This window comes from Falco punctatus, assembly GCF_963210335.1.
Source record: "Falco punctatus genome assembly, chromosome: 6".
Taxonomy (NCBI): Eukaryota; Metazoa; Chordata; class Aves; order Falconiformes; family Falconidae; genus Falco; species Falco punctatus.
In genome coordinates this window covers 28,861,288-28,883,912 of record NC_137585.1, presented here as the reverse complement: position 1 = coordinate 28,883,912, position 22,625 = coordinate 28,861,288, and the positions used below count along the sequence as shown (strand labels likewise).

At 35.8% G+C, this 22,625-nt stretch overlaps 1 protein-coding gene across 7 annotated transcripts in view; it reads right to left on the bottom strand.

The window, feature by feature from the left end:
- KDM7A (lysine demethylase 7A) overlaps positions 1 to 22,625 on the bottom strand; it is a 98,810-nt gene that overhangs the window by 28,058 nt on the left and 48,127 nt on the right. For all 7 annotated transcript variants that reach the window (XM_080391261.1, XM_080391258.1, XM_080391257.1 and 4 more), the window contains 6 exons: positions 13,612 to 13,697; positions 7,389 to 7,506; positions 5,979 to 6,139; positions 4,324 to 4,465; positions 3,857 to 4,043; positions 3,026 to 3,188 (listed from right to left, as the gene is read on the bottom strand). In XM_080391261.1, the coding sequence (XP_080247387.1) occupies positions 3,026 to 3,188; positions 3,857 to 4,043; positions 4,324 to 4,465; positions 5,979 to 6,139; positions 7,389 to 7,506; positions 13,612 to 13,697 (857 nt within the window). The remainder of the gene's footprint in view (positions 1 to 3,025; positions 3,189 to 3,856; positions 4,044 to 4,323; positions 4,466 to 5,978; positions 6,140 to 7,388; positions 7,507 to 13,611; positions 13,698 to 22,625) is intronic.

Below are 22,625 nucleotides of genomic sequence, written 5' to 3'. Positions count from 1 at the left end.
ATTATAATCCTTTCAATACTTACATGTTGCTTACAGTAACTGAGCTGTTTGCACAACATAAAAGTCAGTTAACGATACCGAAGTTACTCAAATAAGAATTCAGATATGTTCCATAAATTACCCTAAACACAGTCATCCTAATTCCAGCCAAATTATCATCTGTTTAAAACCCGGTCTAGGCACTCTGACTATATAAATTTGTCACATAATTGAAATATTGTCCTTGTGAATTCCACTATTCATTATGGCAAAGCACAGCCAACATTATGCTATCAATTAACTGGTTACTACTGGATAATTTCAAGTAAGTACACAAAAGAACTCAAGCTATTAACTTTAAAGGTAACGGTTTTTAATTGGGAAGCTTATATTGTGCAGCCTTAACATAATTAGACTACAAACAGAGTTTCTTCTTTCAAGATTTTTTTTTCTGGTTTTGCATGCATACAGATGATCTTTTAAAAAAAGATAAGTTGACCATACATTTGCAGATTACTTCATAGTTTGACTGAATGTAGGGCAAGAGGTACAAACACAGGAAGCTCCCCAGCTTGAAGCAAGATCAGACCAAATCATAAAAAAATATATATTGCAAACTACCATTAAATCCATGCCCTAATTCAGTTAAGAACAACCAGTTTGAGTGAGTTTTTGTGGTAACACATGTTAAAAGATCCGAAACCTAGCAACTACGCTGACTAAGCAACATGCCTACTTGGAGGGAAGCTACACAATGGTATATGAGAGAATCTATAATATGATGCTGCATGCAGTATAAAGGGTTTTTAATTTTATACATTGTTCAGTTTTACTTCTGTTCTTTGAGAAGTTCTGTGCAATTAAGATTGCCTTGTATTACCAGCTGCACTTTGCACTTGTTAATATGGTTTCAGTTTTTCACTCTTACCATCATCACAGTAGATTAATACCTCTGACTCTCCGAAGAATGTATGTATTTCAATCCTTTAAACAGACATATCCCCAGACACTGACAAAACTGACAACAAAACCTCATCACTATTGCTTAAACACCAAGTATTTTTATGGCATACCTGCATCAACTAAAGGATTTCATTTTTTTACATTCCTACTTGCTATTTTTATGCTGTAGTTTTGATCAAGATCTATGTAACAAGGCAAAAAGTTGGTGTAGACCACACAGAGTATCTTGAATAATATTTAAATAACTCTCAAGAGCCTCCCAGTAGGTGCTATTCATCTATATGCAAGACTAATTTTAAACCAGAAATCTACTCTGAATGTATTTCAGAGATCATAAAATAATTATTACATGCACTAGCATCAGCGCAAGCAGGAACAGCAAAAGTGATTTTCAGTAGATACAAGGGGTTTTTTAAAGCCTTTAATTTGCCTTACAGAATTACCCATTTTTTAAACGCCTGTCTTGAAACTTAGTTTAATTTATTGATTCTTACACTATACTCCAACATACATATATAAATATTTATGTGTGTGTACATATACACATGTATATGTACACACAGACAAATACACATATACATCAGAAAATGTTATAATACTTTTCTTTTGGGTGACATTGTAGTGAAAGCCCAGACTCATCTGATTACTTGGGAAGCAGGAACTATTTTCAGAGATCTGTGGGTCACATTGAAGTTCTTTGTTCTGTAATTCTGCATTCTTTGTTCATAGATGTATGACTTCACACTTAGATAAATGGAAAATTAATGTAATCTCTTGCCAAAAACACATGTTTTTTAAAAGCTCTGGATGTTCAGGAATGTTTAGTGCAAATACAGCTCCTCACCATGTAGTATTTATTCTTCACAAGCCATGAACTAGAACAGTAAACACCAAACCCCACAAACAGAGAACAGAGACTACTACATTTTTCGTGTAGCTAACTAGGAAGTTATAGTTACATAGGACAGATTAAGGTACTGACCATATTCTTTGAGGCCTATTCCAGAAGCAGTACCGTGCACCCTTTTCTTTCTCCACGTATTTAAAGCCTCCTCCCCCCCAAAAAAAGGGAAGCTAGTACCCGTACAAATCTTTAGTAATAGAATAGTAAAAAGTATTTATATGGATGAGCTGGATAAGTGAAAATACAAGAAACTAACTGGCACTCCCTTCATTGGCAAAATACAGTTTGTTTATTAAAGACTTCTAAGTTTATGGTATTTGGGAGTTTGGAGGTGTGGGGGTGGTGTGCTTTGTTTGGAGGATTTTTGTGGGTTTAATTGTTTTGGTGTTTCTTTTTCTTAAAAATGTCCTGTAAGTTATCAGATGCTATTAGGTGACAGTTAAAAGAAATGTTAAAGAAAACCAGAAAAGACCATGCCTCTGCATCATTTTTAAAGGAAGCTGCTGAAATGCATTTATGAACGCTACAGTTTCATAAACCATATATACAGGTATCCTTTTATTTTTAATAAAAGGAATTAACATTTGAATTATGTATTCTTCAGCTTTATTTAGGGACACTTTCATTTTGATTCAGAGTCTCCACTGGCTCCACCCCAGTTTAGATGTTCCTGCTGACAGAAGACAAAAAAGGAAAAAAAGAAAAACAAACAAAAAAAAAACACCCGACTTATTTTATATCCTCTAGCCTACAGCATAAGAAGTTTACATGTTCTTGTAATAATTTTGCCTAATAGGTCTTACAATATTCAAAAGCTGTAAAAACAAAGCTGTATTATACAATTAAGATAAGAATTCAGTCTGGATCTCTATCAAATGGTGAAAAATGCGTGTTCTATGAATTGGAACTATTTCCCTGATATCCAAATTAAGTTTTTATTTGTTATCTTAAAACTGTTTAACAAACACCCTTTTTTTCCCCTAATAACTAGTATTACTGCCAGGCAATCTAAAAAGCTAAGTACTTGTTTTGAAAAAAATGTAAATTTCTGAATTTATTATTCTCTTTTATCCAAAACTTTAGAAGAAACCAAATGCTGGTAACACAATCATTTTAGGATACCCTTAACTCCTGGTAATTAAGCACCTTAAGTCCTAGTAGTAAGGGTAAAAATCTTACCTGTTGGAACAAATAAAGTGTGTCCTTGCTTCACAACACATTTGTAACATTTGTCAACTTTGTCCCCAAAATATACTTCACTCTGGGTTACAGAGGAACTCCAAGACTCATACAGAGCCAAATTTTCATCCGTGGGCTTGATCAAATAGAATATCTTCTCACCCTATTAAACGAAAAAAATCAAATAAATGAATGCCCTCCTGTAGGCGTACTACAACCTCTGAGCCACTCCTAATGAAGTAACAGATGAATCTAAATGCTAAGAATTCCATACGTGCACTGTGGAATATTAGGGCTTCCCAGCCCCAAGTATTTCACAGTTGTAATCCACCAAAAGCTTAGTTAACAGTACACGAACCCGTTGGTGTCTTGTGATGTAAAAGAAACAAACCAAACAACCAGAACTTTTCACTGGAGCATAAAAAATTCCAACTTTTATAAACAATTTATGGATACATGCACACATGCCAAATGAGAAAATGTAAAATCAAATTGCCTCTTCTATGATGTATATATGGTCAAAGTTTGTGAGAATAAAAAAGTTGAGTCTGTCAACGATTTTCATTCATTCATTTTTTTCATACTAAAACATCACTATATCACCTACCAGTCTACTAAAATGATCAGCCAATCAATTATAGTCTAGAAGTTACCAACAGCATGCTAAAATAAAAGCATAAAAATGCAACACCAACAATCAGTAATCGACTTTCAAGTTCTTCCCCCAGCTTTTTAAACACAGAATGCCATACAGGTGATAATGCCACGGAAGAAGGCAGCACACTGAATAAACTTTGCTTTGTGTAGTCATAAATCAAGAAGCCTTCATACCCAGAGAACATGGTACCAAACTGACGTTCCTCCAAAATCGATATGAAAATCGGTATAGCTGTCCTGGACACCCATCAAACAATACTTCTGAACAAAAGGCTTAGGGAAGACGGAATCATCTGGCCAATAATTTTCCACCCATGAAAGCTTTCTGGCAATATCTGGTACTTCCACTAATTCAGACATCCTTTATAAAAAAAACAAAACCAAACACAAACACACAAGAAAATAACCATAATCATGAGTAAGCACACCTCTTTTTAAATGACAGCTTTAAATTTGTTTCCTACAAAGTTATTATTTATGAATTAATAAAAATGTTTTATACCCACTTTACATCACAGTAGCTGTCTATATAAAATACACAGTCTCCTATCTTTCCCGCTACAGACATTATGTTCCTACAAATATTGTTCAGCTTAGTAAAAACCACTTCCTACGTTTAAGGAATTGAAATCAATACTCACTTTGTGTCCGAGAATTCCAGGCTGATCACATTCAATACTTTTGGTCGGTCAGGATTTGTGAAATATTTAATATAATTATGGAGCTTCATTTTACTGTCTGCTTGTCTTGCTACATCTATTACATCTATCACTTTGTCGCCACCTGCGAAAAATAGGATGATTTTCTTAAACCTATCACAGATAAAACCAGCCAATTAAGGTATTTAAGAGAAATTTAACTTTTTTCCTACCTTTATCAAAACATTTATGCTCAAAAACTCCACTACCATCAGTATTCTCTTGGAACAGAGACAGATCAGTATAAATGAACTTTTTATTAGGTCTAACTTTAATTGCTATAATCAGCTAAGGACAGAACTGAAAACACTAAAAATAAATCCTCTTGCCTGTGGTTAACCAAAAAGAAAAAGAGCAGTACAGAATGACTGCAAATGGTTTAAAAAAAATGGAGTGTGTAGCTTCAGTTGGAAAGACTAGCATAGAGAGAGTTATTAAGGAAGATCTATTCCGCACTCTTCCTATTAATCATTGCTACAGCACTTGAATATTTAACAGAAGGACCACTGAGAATTCTTCACAAATAATAGATCCTATTGCTCACAGCTTGTAATTATTAGCAAACTGGACTAAACTTGTGCCATAATTGTAAGTTATTAACATTAAAAACTGTGCAGGTATTCCTTTGTAAACATTTTACAAGCCCATCCCTACCCCCCTAATATATACGTGTTAACTTTATATAGCACAGTAGCTTCATTGAATGGTCATGAGTGTCCTTCAGATCTGCAGACAACAAGGACTGGTTGTAAAAGATGTGATATTTAAATGATACATTGCAGAACTACACAAGCAAGAAGCAACCTTTAGCCAAGAGAAAGGATTAACAGCAACACTGTAATAATTGTTTTACATCCATTTAGTTATACAACGGTTCGACAATTTGACAATTAATTGTGGAATGCTGAAACGTATCTAGATGTACATTATAAATGTGATTACTCTAAAATTACAAGTTAGTATCATCTTGATAAAATTCCAGTTAGAATAGTACTTATACAGTTTTCTTCAGTAACAGAAAGGTAAATCTGTGACATTCCAATTTCTTCCCTAAACTAGAGAACCTGGCAGGTCAAAATATATGTATGAGAATCAGAAGATCAAGTCTCTCTAAATCTGAAGAGGCAGTATTACAAATGAAAAGATTCGGAAGTAACAATATTATAATTGCACTTTAAAGCAGAACACATTACTTTTCTAATCATCATAATGGTAACAACATTCCATACACTACATATTTCCTATAGTCAGTAGGTTTTCTGTCCATCAGCATTTTATGATGCCACCTTTCAGCACACATCATTATATTAGGTTATCAAAAGAATACAGACAAGGCCAAACACTGTACTCCTACCAAGTATCTACCACACAATGAAAAAGGAGAAAGTAAAAAAACAAAAACAAAAACAAAAAAAAAAACCACACAACAAAAAACCCACACACCAACAACAAAACCAAAACCATAGCTTGAACATTCCTCTCTGCTAGTCTTCAATTTAGTACATATATTTAAAACCCTGGAAGCTCTTACAGTCATGCAAACATTTATTTTAATTTACAGATAGGATCATTTGTAAGTACTCCAGAGTGACTCTTACCTACATAGCGTTCCACATCTAAAACGGAGAAAGTTGGCGGAGGAAGTCTGAGCCCCAGACCATCTAATTTAGGAACCATAATGGGAACATCAAACCCATGTTTCTCCAAGTATCTTTGTGTCAACTGGCTTCCATGCATTTTTAAAATGACTTCATCAGCACTGGTGGAAGGAAATAATGGAATATTAGCAGAAAAGTATCCGCCAAGCACTACTAGAAAAAAAATTTTATCACAGTCTGTGGGAGGACTGATGGGAATGGCTACATTTGAATCCAAAAGAAGTGGACTCAGTACTATTATATTAAGCGTTTAACGAAAAAACAATGAACATGTCCTAAACCAGCAAGGAAATGTTTACTGCCATGCATAACCTGGGAACTCAATAGTCTTTCTATATGACTGAACATAATAATTTAATAGGATGGGGAAAAGGAATTCTCAGAGAAGGCATTAAAGTACAGTCTGGTAACAACAACAAGCTCCTTTAAAGAATTGTAAGTCATTATGTTTCAGTAAGATAGTCAATCACAATCACAAACAGCTCAGGGTGTAAGTGCAACGATGTTTCTCCATTTTCCTCTAAAGCATGTGAGAATGGTTAGACTACCAGTTCACTGTCCTGGTTTCAGCTGGGGTAGAGTTAATTTCTTTTTAGCAGCTGGCGCAGTGCTGTGTTTTGGATTTGGTCTAAGAACAATGTTAACAGCCCACTGATGGTTTTAGTTGTTGCTTTGTAACATTTATACTAAGTCGATGACTTTCCAGTTTCACAGGTCTTGCCATCAAGAAGGCTGGTGGGGCACAAGAGGTTAGGAGGGGACACAGCCAGGCCAGCTGAGCCTGGCAAAGAGATCCATACCATAGAATATCATCCTCAGGATATAAACTGGAGGGAGTTGGTCAGGGCCTGGACTGGCTGGGCATGGATCAGTGGGTGGTGAGCAATTGTATTGTGTATCACTTGTTTTTTCTCCCTTCCCTTTGGATTTCATTCCTCTCCCTTTCTCCCTCCTTTTCATTATAACTGTTGTTATTATAATTTTGGGTTTGGGGCTTTTTTGCCTCCTATTTTAATTATTAAGCTGTTCTTATCTCAGTCCTCAAGTTATACGTTCCTTTCCAATTCTCCTCCCCATCTCTCGGTGGTGGCAGGTGAGGGGTTATGAAGTGAGTCAGCAGCTGCATAGTACTTAGTTTCTGACTGGGGTTAAACCATGACACTCATGTAAATGATCTATGTTATTTGTAATGGAACTGAGGACTATTCATTGTCAGACAGAATATTCTGACAGTTTAGGCACAAAAAAGAAACACAAAAACCAACCACTCATGCTGCTGCCCCTGATACACACTCGGCCAACACCTCTTCTCTACTTTTTCCACTGAAATGTCTAAGTAAGCTTCTGTACCTTGGGAAAGAGCGAGCCCGCAGCTGTTTAACAAAGGTCCGTGTTCCTGCCTGCACTGGTTTGGAACCATCGTCCAACTCTGTGTAGTCATGTCTGTGCCAGTTTCTCCTCTTCTTCACTACAAGTTTCAGAAAGATTAAACTTTGAATTAGTTAAATCAGATGGTTCAGATCAGCAGTTATCCTATCAGTGAGCCAGACATGCCTCAATTACATTACTATGATTAACAAACCATATTGCTTATGCAGTTGACACACTACCTATCTGCACAAATGAATCGTCAGGACACCTGACAGTGATCCTCTATACTTCTATAGCTCCTTCTGTGTGAGAACCTCAGAGCACATTATACACGATTTAAGACTCCATATCCAGTGCAGCACAAATAAAAAGCAGCATCCTGAAAGCTGTCCAAACTTAAGTTAGCCACAAAACTAGAAATAGAACTTTAATTTACTAAAGCTTAGACATTTTTTTTTTCCAGTTAAGAGAAGAATTGTACCTCTTCAAGATCCATGGACTTAATTTTATGTATCAACACAGAATTCACAGGACCTAATCCCATTGTGCTATCTCACCATACAAGCATAGCTGCATCCAGTCTGATAATATTACTATTACTCACTACCATATGCTGTTTAAAACCAAACCACCTTTCTTTTATCAACTGCTCGCATCTCCATAACAGTTTTAGGCATAAAATGTTTTACACAGTTTTGACCTTTACTATACAAGAACAACACACATAAATACAAGCATTGCACCCCAAAACAATCAACTTCTGAGTGGTTTGAAGCTTTAATGTGCTGTTAAAACAAACTAATAAAGAACAAAGGATAAATTAACATTTTATTACAATTTTGGGAATCAAACTGATTGTTCAATAGAGACTAAATTGCATTTGTAACAGTTCCCTATACTTAAAGGGCTGAGGAAAATGAAAAACTAGACATTCTCATACAAACTGTTGTATTGGTATCCCCATGACAAATGACAGATACACAAATGAGAAAAACAACACTATTTTTATAGAATCATAGAACGGTTTGGATTGGAAGGGACTTTTCAAGAGCACCTAGTCCAAACCCCCCGCAGGGGCAGGGACATCCTTCAGTAGACATAGTTGCTCAAAGCCCCATCCAACCTGGTCTTGAACGCTTCCAGTAACAAGGCATGCACAGTTTCTCTGGGCAACCTGTTCCTGTCTCACCATCCTCATTGCAAAAAAATTCTTCCTTATATCCAACCTAAGCCTACACTCTTTCAGTTTAAAACCATTGCCCTTTATCCTGTCACTATAGGCCTCACTAAAAGTCGTCTTCTTTCTTACAAGCACCCTTTATATATTGAAAGGCTGTATTTTAGAACATTGTAAGCTGTAAGCAGCCACCCCAGTTGAATTTTTTAGTCTTCAGTGAAGCAGAGGACAAAATTACTTATGCTATCATGGTGAACTTACTGCCTGTCTTCAAGTTTTCATTATTTCATGACAAATTATTTCATAATGGATATTTCATTAATTAATCTTCATCAACCACTCATTTTGTATCTTAGTTTATAAAGAACCCAAGCTTACTGCTTTGAAAAGAAGCCCTCAGCTGTATCACCTATCTCTTTCTTAGCGAAACGCATTTTTGAGCACTTTCTATACAAACAAGCCTGTATCTCTTGTACTCAAACATTCAACAGGCTGAGAAGCCTTATTAAATTCCCAAGAGGTGCCTCAGCAAAAAGGACTACCGCCTCATCATCTGGGAAAGAAACTCCAACAGTGCTGAACTTGCCACCTTTCTACTCACCAGCATATTTACCACAGTAAGAAGCATACTAAGGGTATGGCAATTTTTAGGTTGCATTTCAGTTTTTCCTCAAAAAACCAAATTCTGCTCCAAAGCATTAGATAGCTGCTACTGGAACACTGCCCCAAGAAGATTTACTGAGACCAAATGTATAATTTAACCACTAAAATTAAGCATAAATTTAGTTACATCCTGCTTTAGCAGGGGGGCTGGACTAGATTACCTCCAGAGGTCCCTTCCAACCCCAAGCGTTCTGTGATTCTACAATTTGCTGAAGAAGTACAGAAAAGGGAAAAGCTCCTGTTCTTGTCAACACAAATGAGTGTTTTACACACATACAGAATGCAGCCTGCAATGCAAATATAACACCCAGCTAAACCACTGTATAAATACAAATTTGCACTTTATGAAGAGCTCATTCTTAAGTCCACCATAACCATGATGCACCCAAAGTCTGAAAAAGTGCTAGCAATACTGAAAACACAGCTAACAGTAACAGGAAGCTAAGGACTTAAGAAGTGGGAAAAAAAGTAGTTTCTAAAAAGGAAAAAAACCTTGCTGCTTCTCCAGAAAACACAGTTGGTTATATCAGAATAACTGACATCTTAGAGTCTTTACATGTAAATCATAATTATTCCTACTGATAAGCTGTTTCCTACAGACATGACAAAATGTACCCTTTAGAAGACATTTAAATAGCTATAAATATCAGTTTATTCTCTTGCTAACCTGAAAACCAGTGCTGAAGAACTTGCTTAATGAGCCAACTATTCAAATACAGTAAAACTTAATAAACCTGGCTTCATTATTTATGAAGTTTTCAAAGCTATTTTCTCAGTCATAAATAATAATACAAGAAATTAGTGGCTATTACTAATTTGCAACAGAGTAGTTTCTCATAAATTCACTGCTGTTATAATAGCTCATTAAAATTGTAAGATGATACAGCTGCTTAAGAGATTTTATAGCACAGAATGAACTTTTAAAACTCTGTCTTTCCAACATTTACAAATCAGAAATCAAAGTCTTTTTTGTCTTTCCAACATTTAAACATCAGAAATCAAAAGTCCTTCTTTTACTTAGTACTTGGCAATGTACATCATCCATCTGTAAGAGAGCACTGAAGAACAGAAAACAGTAATGAGAACTTTTTCCACTTACATATCTTTTTAATTCTAGAACTTTTATAACCCCTTAAGACATTACAATAACAATTGCAAGAAAAATAAGTTAAGTGAATGGATCCTCATGCTCAAAATGAACAAAACAACCCTACACATGTTGAACTGCACATGTAACACCTCCCCCTCTAAATCACTCCAAACTAGTGGAAGAAACTTGTGTTCACCCTTGCTGTTCCTGAGAACTGAGGCACAACCTGCTGTGACAACGCTGAAAATACACACACTGAAAGTACACTACACAGTTGCAGGGGGGCTAAGAAAAGGAGAGGAGTATACTGGAAGTTTTCATGAAAAGTAAGCAGAAAGCTATTTTTAAACTGCATTCCTTATATGTTCAAAACTATGGACCAATAACTTTACCTACTTCAGGCATACACTGTTCCCTGCCTTCTCACACTACTAGTCCGGTTGCCTTAGAAGTCACATACTAGACTTCAAATGGGGACCATCAAGAGGTGTACATCTGTACAAAGAGGCCCCGAGTCTTGGAAGTGGTCCTCTAGGTGATTCTCTGAGACCAAGGTAAGAGAAATGTTAGCATAGGAAGACTGGAAAACTTTAAGGAGCACACAGTAAATTTAGAATGCCACTTCTAAGGTCTGGTACATCATCTCATATTGTCAGCTCAGACCAAACACTGGCATTACTACCACAGTCAAAAAAACCCCAAAAACAAGTGGGAGGGAATTTACAGAATTTGAGAAGGTAAAACCAGGTTAATACAGTAATCTCCTGACAAACACAGTCCTGTTAACATTTACTGCACATTGTGATCTCTTAAGCTCTGGATTCTAGAATCCGGTGACTGACCTGACTCCCAGCATTCATGCAAACAGCATTTTCAGACTTACAGATCACTGAGAAAACTTTGAAAACAACAAAATATAATATGAAGACACTGAACCAATAAGCTGAGAAAACTCAATAGTGTATTTATGATTTTTTTAAAACAGTCTTAGGGTTTTTTTAATTATTTAGGATGTTAGGATTAATTATTTAGTATTTTACACACATGGCTGCTTACTGAAGGTCTTGTAAAATTGTTGCTCTTCCAAATCAAGAAAAGGATTTTTGTTTGAAAAACAAGAAAAATTTGATTGGTTAATTTGATCTTTACATCTAACTATGCAGCAGCTTTCTTTTCATTATTGGAACTTTTATATAATTAATTTGGTAGGACACTGCAATTAACTATCCATTTGGTAGTACGAAGTATGTGTTTCTTGTCTATTTTTAGTAAATTTTTTGCACTACATCATTTCATTAGATGGGATTATATACACAAGTGTATGCTGAAATCACAGCCATACTTGCCCTCTTTAAACCAAACAGCTGCATTTTTGTCTTTTTCAAAACTCTAGACAAAAGATTTTAGAATATGAAAAGCTGAAAATAAAAATGCTTTTTTTATTTTACTTACATACATAATTTCATATGATTGAAGCACTCTGGAGCATTGCTGCAACACTTGAAGTCACAAGACATTATCAGTCTCTAAATATAAAGTAAGTAGAGCCCAAACCACAAACTATCACAGATTTGATTCTGACAGCTTAGCTGAGAACAATTAATAAGATTCCAGGTGAAGACATACTACAATATATCACCTCTACTTAGGATGATAAGTGACAGGTCTGAAGCTTCCACTAAATCTACACGATCTACTTACTTGAGGCAATAGGAGTGATAAGAATAATTTTTACCAGAGATTTTTGTCTTTTTGAAAAGACTTCAGACACAAAAAAATCACTCTTATCTCTCTGTCAAATTGCTGCAGGTGAGAGAGAGTGCTCATCAGAGCTAGCAGGCTCTGCATTACAAGAAAGGTTATTCACAGGCATCATGGTGAAGCATACTAGTTCTCCCAAATCAAGAAGAGAAAAGAAATTTTGAATTTACTCTATTCCACAAAATAACCAGGCAGAAAGGTAGGAAAATAAATGGCTGTTATTTGTATTCTGATTTACTGGAAAGACATGCAGATTTTTAACTGAAAATGACAACTGGAATATTAAAAACCACAAGCATGTAAAAGAGCATTTATCTTAATTTTTAGCCCCTAACCTAAAAGTAGCTAACCCTGAACTCACATACTGTACTAGATACATATCATGCAACATATATCAATTACATGAATAAGTGGTGCTTTATCACTTTGTTCACACCCCACACGACTACCACTGAGATTGCAGTGGATTTAAACTTATTTCTAAATTATATTCAGCTTTGAGAACATTCTAAATTTAAGTCACAGCTGACTATAAATTACTATGTGGTCTTCAAGGAAAAAAAGAACCAAAGCAAACCCATGTTAGAAAACACAGACAGCCATGACAGCGCTGGGAGGTTAAAGACACACAGTGCATATAAACATCTGTCAGGTCTGAACATAGAAACTTAATTAATTGTTGGAAAGGTGACATTCATTTTTACATTGTTTGCTTTTGAGAAGTCATGGGGGAAAATCCAGAGAGTTGGATAAAGCAGTATCCTTTCAGTAGTTACAAAAAGACAAAAAACTATTCCATCTTTCCACTGCATATCTCTACAGCAAATTGATTTACTGAACCGAGAACCAGAGAAGAGGTGTCTCTTGCTGCTCTGTTTCACAGGCTCTTCTGGCAATTCATAAAATTGCATTAGGACCTTGGTGGAAACTTCTTTATAAATCTGAAACCTGAAATTCAGAGCTGTGTAATTCTCAAGGATGCAAACGGGATGGGGCGGGGAAGAAAGAACACCCACGGGAAGTTCATATTCTCAGGTTGCACTGGACTGTTGCGGCATGTAGCCCACAATCATCAAGAAAGGCAAGACAACAAACTTCCATGTTTTCTCAGAGTTGCCTTCCTAAGTATTAGAATTTTGATGATTAACATACAGGAACTTTAAGCCATTTTTTGCATTTTTCTTGTTTTGGTTTAGTTTTTTTTAAGAATTATTCCCTAATTTTAATTCTCTCACTCTCTGTCAAGTCCAGATTGTTTTATTATAGCTCTGTGCACTTTGACTTCTCTAATGTGTAACAGTGGCTTATATTTTATTCTATCTACATCTCCAGATAAACCTTTCAGGGTGAATTCTTTGGGTTTTTATCAGCTCAGAGTTAGTCATGTAGAACTAGTAACTTCTAAATAATAAACAAGATCTTGAATATTCTTTTGAACAGTCTTTTTCAAATTTACCTGGAGATAAAACAGACTTAAAGTGTAAAATAAAATTTTAATAACCCATACTTACTTAGAGAAGGTCCATGGAGAATTGCACAGTTGGGACAATGGTATAGATCAATGTCAACAGCATGGTGCTCCTCTACCCCAACACAGCTGGAATAATATTTTTTAAATGTTAGTAAGAATGCATGCCAGATTTACTTTTCAAACTAAAAAATAATTAAATCTTAAGTTTTTACCAGAACATGCATAGTCTACAAAATTGTAACGAGATACCAAATTGTCTCAACTACTGGGATGCCACATAGATTTTGAGTAATAATTTGTTTGTCACCAGAGAATACCATTAAACAAAAACAAAAACAAAAAAAAAAAAACAAAAAACAAAAAAAAAAAAAAAAAAAACCCACACGTCATAAAAAGGAAACAAGAATCAATTTTTTTTAAAGCAAGTTCACAGTACAAACCATTACCCCTCAACCCCAGCTTTGATCCTAATTACAGGAAACTTTATGCAAAATCATTCAAGCAATTCTCGTTATGAAAGGTACGATTTAAAAAAAAAAAACAATTTAAATCAATTTATAGAAATTATGGAATTTTTTCTTGTTTCTTCTTTTCTTCTATCCTACAAAAAGCACTTTACTGACTCCTACCTCCCAAGACAAACCAATGAGGAATACTTTCATACTATTCCTGAAATCTTTATACTACTAGTACTAGGCTATGTAAGCTACACAAAGCACTCCGTAGAATTGTTTTTATTTTAAAAAAAGCAACAAGTATTTCAAAGAGCACTTGAGAGATGTAATATTTTCCCAGTGTACATTTTTTCCCAGATAAAACAAAGTGGGATTAAAGTTGAAGATCTTTGTAACAGTCATAACAAAGCACCTATACTGCTATCTGACTAAGTAACACAATTTTAAAGTCAAAATTAAGTACATTTTCTTAGAAGCTGAAACACTAGAACTTAATTGGAGAAGATGTGCTTTTGCACAAAGTTCTCAAAAGAAAAAGTAATCCTTACTTGCTGGTAGAATCTGAAATCCAGCAGAGTTCTTTCTCTCCAAAGTTCACTGACACTTACAAAATTCTTGACTTTATAATACAGAAGCAAGACTATAACACTGAAGACTTACATCAAAATCAGGTATTTACATTCAATGCATTCTAGTAACATGAGAACTTGAACAGTACTCCATTCACGTAACCCATTTCATATCAAATGACTGCTTGAATACTGAAGCTTTGAAATGATCCAGCTAGATGAAGTCTTTTCCTTAGCAGCCTAGTGCCAAAACTGCTGACACACTCCAGTGTCAGTACATGCTGCCAAAACAACACACTAAACAGTCTAGCATTCAAACCGCACCAATGAGCAAATCAAATCTCAAATTGAAGAGCATCTCCCGCGTAACCATCAATGAGAAGTACACCATTCCAAATTCTCTGTAAACTGATTCAGCTGGTTCTACTTCTCCATTCACTACATACCACATGGGATTTAGAAATTACATAGCTTCTTTATATACATACTATTTTAAAATCTGAACACAAAACTCAGCTGCCTCAGCTCATCACAGTTCTTGCAATATTTAGTATCTGTTTTAAGATCAGACCCAGAGCAATTGTTATTACATGAAAATTCAGCTGACACAAAAACAAAAAGGCAGAAGCAGTCTTTAAAAATGCGTGTCCGATTTCCTTCTGCTTGTGTTCTCTTTTTATAGAATTTATGAGTGACTCAGAATCCTATGTGTTATAAGAAAACTGTTTTTAAATGTACACTCTAAAAGCCCCAAATGAGAAGGCTGTTTTATACATCCTTAGGAATCCCATTATTTTAACTAAATTTCTGGGGTTTGAACAGCTACAGATATTCATGTTCCAACTGTATCTTGATCAAGTTTGCACAATTACTCAATGAAACACAGTGCTCCATGGGAAAACTTCACTTACTCCCTTCCCTTTTTCTTGGTGTTTATCATCTGAGATGTTCATCATCAGCCTGATAGATTATCTTGCTGACTAACAGTAAGACCTTTTTATCAAAGTACAGTAAAAATACCTTCAGTTTTGACAACTCTTTGTCATATTCTGTTTAAGAAAGTTAATTTTATTGTCTCTTACAGAATGTTAAACATAGTCTGAAAAGAAGGCAGAAATTCTGGTAAGTACTAAACACTTTCTCCGACTTGATTAATTCCAAAACCTTTCATGAAGGCACATGGGATTTCCTGTACAGAAACAGCAGGCAACACTGGAATAGTATTAGAATAGCGGGAATAGCCATTCAATAAAGAAAGCAAATGTTTTGAGGCTACTATTTATGCTCTAAACTCAGACCTAACTGGAAAGGCAAAACACTAACTGGGAGATGTTGGAAGAACCTAGCAGCAGATACCTGACTGATGCAAAAAGCAAATGAAGTGCCAGCACCTGCAAGAACAAGCCTTGCCAAGGATGCCACAGAGCATATCAATCACGTACAGCAACATCACAAGTCACTTTCCTGAGTTGTTTTCTCCAACGTACATAGATGAATCTGACATTAATCACTGTGGCTACTAGCAAGCGATCAATTACTGTGGTAAGTGCAACTTCAGACCTCAAACATCAAAGCAAGGTCACCAAGAGGTAGCAGAGGGCCTGGAAAGCATTAACATACTCAAATACGGTAGTGCTCCCAACCCACCATTGTTTTCCTGAATGTAATATCATTATTACCCTTCACCTTACCATCCATCTGGGTTGAAATTACTTTAGTATGCACTACATATTTTCTGAATTGCTCATCTCCCACAGGGAGGCTGTAGACCAATCCTCAGGAATGGTGAAAAGTTTACAGTATTACAAAATAAAAAATGAAATACAATAATAATAAGCAACAACTGTGGGAGAGGAGACTCTGCAAAAAATACCTCTCTCATTCTGTTCATGAAAGTGAAAGGCCTGAACAGGCCCAATTTTACTTGAAATGGTTTTAGAAGCAGCAGCAAGGTAGAAAAATCTAGTTTAAAATAGACTCCGTGATAGCAGTCTCTGAGTGGTCAGGCCTTCACAACTTCCCCAAGGTGTCTAATATCAAGGCAAGGTCAGCAAAAGGTAGCAGAAGAATCAGGGCAGTGCTACGTTTTTTCATATACAAGAACATGCCTATCCCTGGCAACTGAAGAAATCCCTTGCTACTCAAAGTTCAGGGAACCTGTTCTCCAGATTTAAGTCTCACTAGAAGGCAAATGTTTTGATTTAGTCTCAACTTTCCATTTCATTATTACATTTGTAGCTATGTAAAAGGAGTGAGTGTAAATCAAATCAATCAGAAGAGGACTGTCTAACATATCTGATAGATACTGTGGACCTCTGCTTTTCTGTAAAGGAAAAATAAGATTTCTTTCACAGGGAAAAAAAATAATCCTGCAGAGACTGCTCTCTACTGCAGTATTGCTATAAGTTTAGAATTTAAGAGACAAGTACAGATAATTCAGTATGGCAGATTCAACAAGTACTTCACAATTATGCTGAAATGCCTTGCACAAGGAGTTTTCAAAAGTCCAAAACATTTACAGGAAGCATTATCCCTGAAGACTGCACTGGCTGTACATTACTAAGCCGCCTGAGGCACCTGGCACCTCTTCTCTCCTACAGCAGCATGACGTTGTGAACAGCTATTGGACCCATGTCAGTCACCACGCAGGCTGCTGCACCTTCCAGATCAAATACCTGCTTGCTTTCCATCCAGTCTGGCTTTTTCTCTTCACTACTTCTGATGTTATCAAGCATGATCATAATGTGTAGAGATTGCATAACCGCCTCTGTTGGTATGACTGAAAAAATCCTGGTTTAAGAAAAAATTCCAAAGCACTCTTGATTCAAGGCCTTATTTTCAGTGTTCTTAAAGGGACATGACCACTTGAAAAGCAATTTATCTTATTAAAACAAGTAGTGTATATACTCTACCATTAAATAAAATTCCAAGTATAAACAGGAATGATTGCACACATAGAACTACAAAAAGTCAAGTGAGGAGTAAAGTTTGGATGCCCATTTCTCCAACTGTCACAGCTGAAAAAAACCTAACAGGCCAGATTATCAACTGTTGGCAAGATATTCCTACTAGCAAATTTCTGATACTTCCTGTATAAAAGGCATACTGAAAATATACATTTTGAAAATTTAGAAATGTAAGCAATTCTCAACGATCTAATGAAAGGACTGCAGAAAACAGATGGATCATCCTCAACATCGAAAAAATGAGTTGATTTGTCAAGAAGCTGGGCCATACACAAGATGCCATCCTCTTGCATTCCATCTTCTGCTCCTTTCCCCCCATCACTTCAATTCCTTAAGCTCCTTTTTCATCTTTTTCAGTAGCATGTGGAAAACAATCTAACAGACTCTTCTTTCTAGATGCAATTATACTTCTTATGAAGCTTCCCACAGTAGCTTCCACTTCTCTCAACACCAGCATGACACTTTGTACCTATAGGCCTCAACGTAGCAGGTGAAGAAACATGACTAGCCACCACAGGAATGTCTTCTACTTCTTCAAAGGATATTGTCAGATAGATATTATTTTACAATTAGGTATTTATTTACAGCTTAAAATTAAGGCAAAGTTGGGTTTTTTTAAAGTTTGTTACATGGAGTTCAGGCCCAAAGACCTCCTGGTTTTCCACAGTCTGACCTGAACAGTCTGACTTTTTCTGTTGTCACTGCACAGCAAAAATGCAGGTTCAGGACTCTTGCTAGCATGTGTAATTAGGCAAAATACCTTGCATCTTTTCCAAGCTACAAAATTACTGAAAAATACATTTTCCAAAATCCCCCCATATTCTCCCTGAATAAACACTATGGTTATTCTTTTTCTTTCTCTGCTATCCCATTTTTGCAGAGGAATTCAGCGCATCCTCTTCTTCAAGTCCACCCTTGCATCAGCACCCACAATCTTTCCTTGCTATGCCTCAAAGAGCACTGCAGGCTTTATCCGTAAAAGGAGAAAAAAACTATGTCTTGACATCCAGTGGGGAAAAAAAGTCAACAAAAATCCTGGAATAGTGGAAAAATACTAGGGCTATTAGCGCATATTCCCTGTTACTACAAATGCAGGGCTACAATTACTAGGGGTATAGGCGTGTTTCCTATTACCTCATAGGGCAGACCCCCAAAATCCTTCTTCAATTTCCAGTTATCCAGAGAACAGCTGAGAAGATATATATACATAGCGAGCCCCTACTGTGTATTAAAAGGGATGAAGAAACAAGCAAATCAATTCTAGAGGCAGCAAAGATTCACTAGTAACTGGACAGCCTTAACTGTCCAAAACCTGAAGTCACTCCTGCAGGGTACTTCACACCATACTACACAGAGTGTAGCTGTTGCTGCTGAAGAGAAGCCCCACTCTCCTTCCTCCAACTGTCTGACTATACATTTCCATTGTTTCTCTCACCAGATCTAAAAACAACAGGGAGCCACGTGACAAGCCAGTTCAACAAGCTGATCCAAAGGAAAAAATACTAACTACCACTCAACTCACTTTTTCAGATAGGCTTTAGCAACCTTAAAAATAAGATTCCTATAAATGAAAAATAAATAAAATGGTGTATGTTACAGTTATGTGCAGTTATTCACCAAATATATAACATGTTATTTTCAAGACACAATACTTTAAAATATTCTGTTATTCCATCTCTACACGATTCTGTCTTTCTAAAAAATATTGCTGAAAAATAGAAAAGAAATGCCTGTTCAGCAATCATATGCCAACAATACACACATACAAGAAAGAGACTGGCACTTGCCTTTCTAGTGTCAGGCCTTATTAGTGAATTTCAAATCATCATAGCTGAGAGAGATGTCTATTAATATAGTGAGCAAATAACTAAGTAGTAGGTGAGTATTACAGCAAACTTCTCAGTTTACCTATAACAAGGTCTGCAGTTGCTACTTTCAGTCCCGATCCATTTGAACATAACAAAATACTATTGCATTTATTGTCAAAATTAATTAGCAAGCTTGCAAGTTATGCAAAGAACAGCTTCTCCTACTTCATTCCAAGAATGCAGAAAAAAGCATGGGGTAGGAAGTCAGTTCGGCAAATTTAAATGACTAACAAGAATTCCTTAAATCAAGCCTATTATTTCCAAGTGGGAAAAGGATGCCAAGTAGGCATATTTTTACAGGTTAAGACAATGGAAGTACTAAAGATGGCACTGCCACAACCAAATCGCCACATCTGCCACTCATTCAGGGACAATATTAAAACATTTAATTAGGAATAGAAAGACAAAGTCATAGTGTGACAATACTGTTAACATACTACATACCATCCCGTAGCACAAAAACAGCTATACAATGAAGTTTATTTGAAGGAAAGTCTAAAACTTAAAGTAAGTGTAGTGAGCTTTAAAAACCTGAACCTCAAGTGCCAGCTAGATTTTTGGTTTTCCCTCTTCAAAATACATGCAGTTACACCAAAGGAATAAAACTGAAAAAAAAAGAAAAAAAACCACCACAAAAAAGTACAGGAAACCACCATCTATTTCTTAGTCTTACTGTGACAAACATGGTAACAATTCTGGAATCACAATACTAGTAAGTTTAGGTTTACAAGGATTTACTTTGGCAGTTAAATAATTTTAAGTAACCGACAAATTTCTATACACTAGATATAGACCATAATGCCTTAAAATAAATTACAGAAAAAAACATCCAACATAAAAATATTTTGAGCTTTTGATTCCACCACATTCACTTTCCAAAATGAAATACCTTTGACTGGCATAAACACAACTCAAATAGCATGCATAAATACACTTTTAAAAAATATTTTTAGAAATAGAAAAACAGAATAATAGTTATCTGTAGCAAATATACCCCTCTCTCAGAGCTATCAATTTTCTCCAGAAAAAAAAAACCACCACATTTTTTAGATTTGTACAGAATATATGGATAGTAACCCAACAGTATACGTAGCTTTAGTACGTACTCACAAAGGTTCCATCAACCAAGTTCTTAAGGACAGAAAAACTACATGTAAGACCAACTCTCAAAATACACAAGCTTATTCAATATTGCATCATCCTACAACGCACTTAATCTCGAGAATAACGATGCTGCATAATACACATAAAACTCTGATCCTTGATTGCTCAGAGGCATCTCTTCTGACACTTCCAAAGGCCTAAGAGATCTTAGTCTACTTTAGATTAACAATTACATTGCACAGTAAAAATGTAAATGTTCATTACACAGGTTTACACTTTTTAAGGTAATTGAACTCCGTTTCTTCTGCATTATGTAACATTTATCTGAAATGAGGTATTGCAGTAACACAAAACACACAGACAGGTACATGATCTATTTTGATTTCCAAAGGGCATTCCAAAGACTCAGACTTCCTGGACCTTCAGAAATAAAATCTAAAGTTTGATAGCTATACTAGCGCTGTCCTTACAGAAGACACTTTCAATAGCAATAGTCACACACGTTCTTCCATTGAGAAAGAAAATCAGTATACATGACTTCTCAGGTAACAGTGCTTTACACTCCTCAAAGCACAGACCAAAAAAAAAAAAAAAAAAAAAAAAAAAATCAGTAAATGACATCTAGTCAGAGAAAGCTCAACTCCACAGAATGGATTCTGAAAAGCAGAAACCTAATAGGAAAATTATGATCAATGGAACAAAGCTATGAAGTTACATAATGACAAATGTTCAGTTACAGATACAACAAAACCTTCTACCTGCAGTTACGGATGTAGCCATGTGTTCAGCATGATCACGAGGGTACCTAAAATCTCAGGGAAACAACACTGACATACATTATCTGTACACCAATTCTTCCACTCTGTAATTCTAATCCAGTCTGAAAATTAGTTGGTATGTTTTTGGAACTGAGCATATGCTTTTTTCTAAGATCTGGATTTTAAGTACAGTCAGTTCAATTTATTGAAATTGCTAGAAAAAAAATTAACAGAGAAAGGACCATTGCTTTTACAAAATACTTTGACAACTGAGTATTTGGTATAATCAGCATAATCTTACTTCTAGTCATCTACGTTGATGAAAAGATTGTGTGGAGAGCTGATTTTTGATACAAAGATATAATGTAACTATTAGGAATTTAATCAAAAAAGTAAAATGACTTTTCAAACTGCAGTCAAAAGAAGGACATACTCAGCAAATCCAAAGAGCTTTACATGCAAAAATACACACTGAAGTCAAACAACCTCTTCACTACGATGTAAGACTGTTAGGAAGAGACACACAGTCCAACATTTCATAATAGCGTTGACCATCATGGATTACGTGTAGCAGTTTTATGAGAAGTACTTTTCCTAATGATGATTTCCTGACAAGGCCAAGTTAACATTACCAAAGTACTTCTGACATATTCCTTCTGTTTAGTGTCATCTAGTAAGCACACAGCCAATTTCTCCCTCCTTCCTATGCCAACTGAGATTTCTACTTATTCTTCCCAACCAGACTGATTGCATCAAGATGCTTTAAGAGTATTTACAATTAATTTTTGTCCGTGTCCTTTTAAAATCATTGTATTACAGAAATGAAGGTCTGAAGGAGCCTAGAACTTCTCGTGTACATTTTAGTAAAATAGGCTGCCTTAAGAAGATCAGGAAAATAATATTTAGAGAAAACTACAGCAGACTTCAAAACTAAACAGCATGTCAGAAAGAGAAATTCATTTTAAAAACAGCAACGATAGCTGAACGCCTTATTTCAGTGTGAAACCTATGAGAGAAACCAGGATGATACCAGCAAGTGAATCAAGACGTAAGATTTATAGGAAAGAAGAAAAAAAGAAAGTGCATCAAATTGACCTGAAGAAAATTTTTTAGCACTTTAAACCCAATAATCACCGTAACCCTTCATATATGAAGCAAAGGACCCCGTTCGGGAATTCAGAAAGATTCTCTGTAGCAGTTCAGATTCCCATCTTCCTCTATTCATTTTCCCAGTATGGCCAGACTGACACACCAAAGAAGAGGAGAAACAAGAGCCCAATCTTACTTCAGGCACTGTGTCTTAGTGGAGTTGCAACTGCTAGAAGCATGTTGAA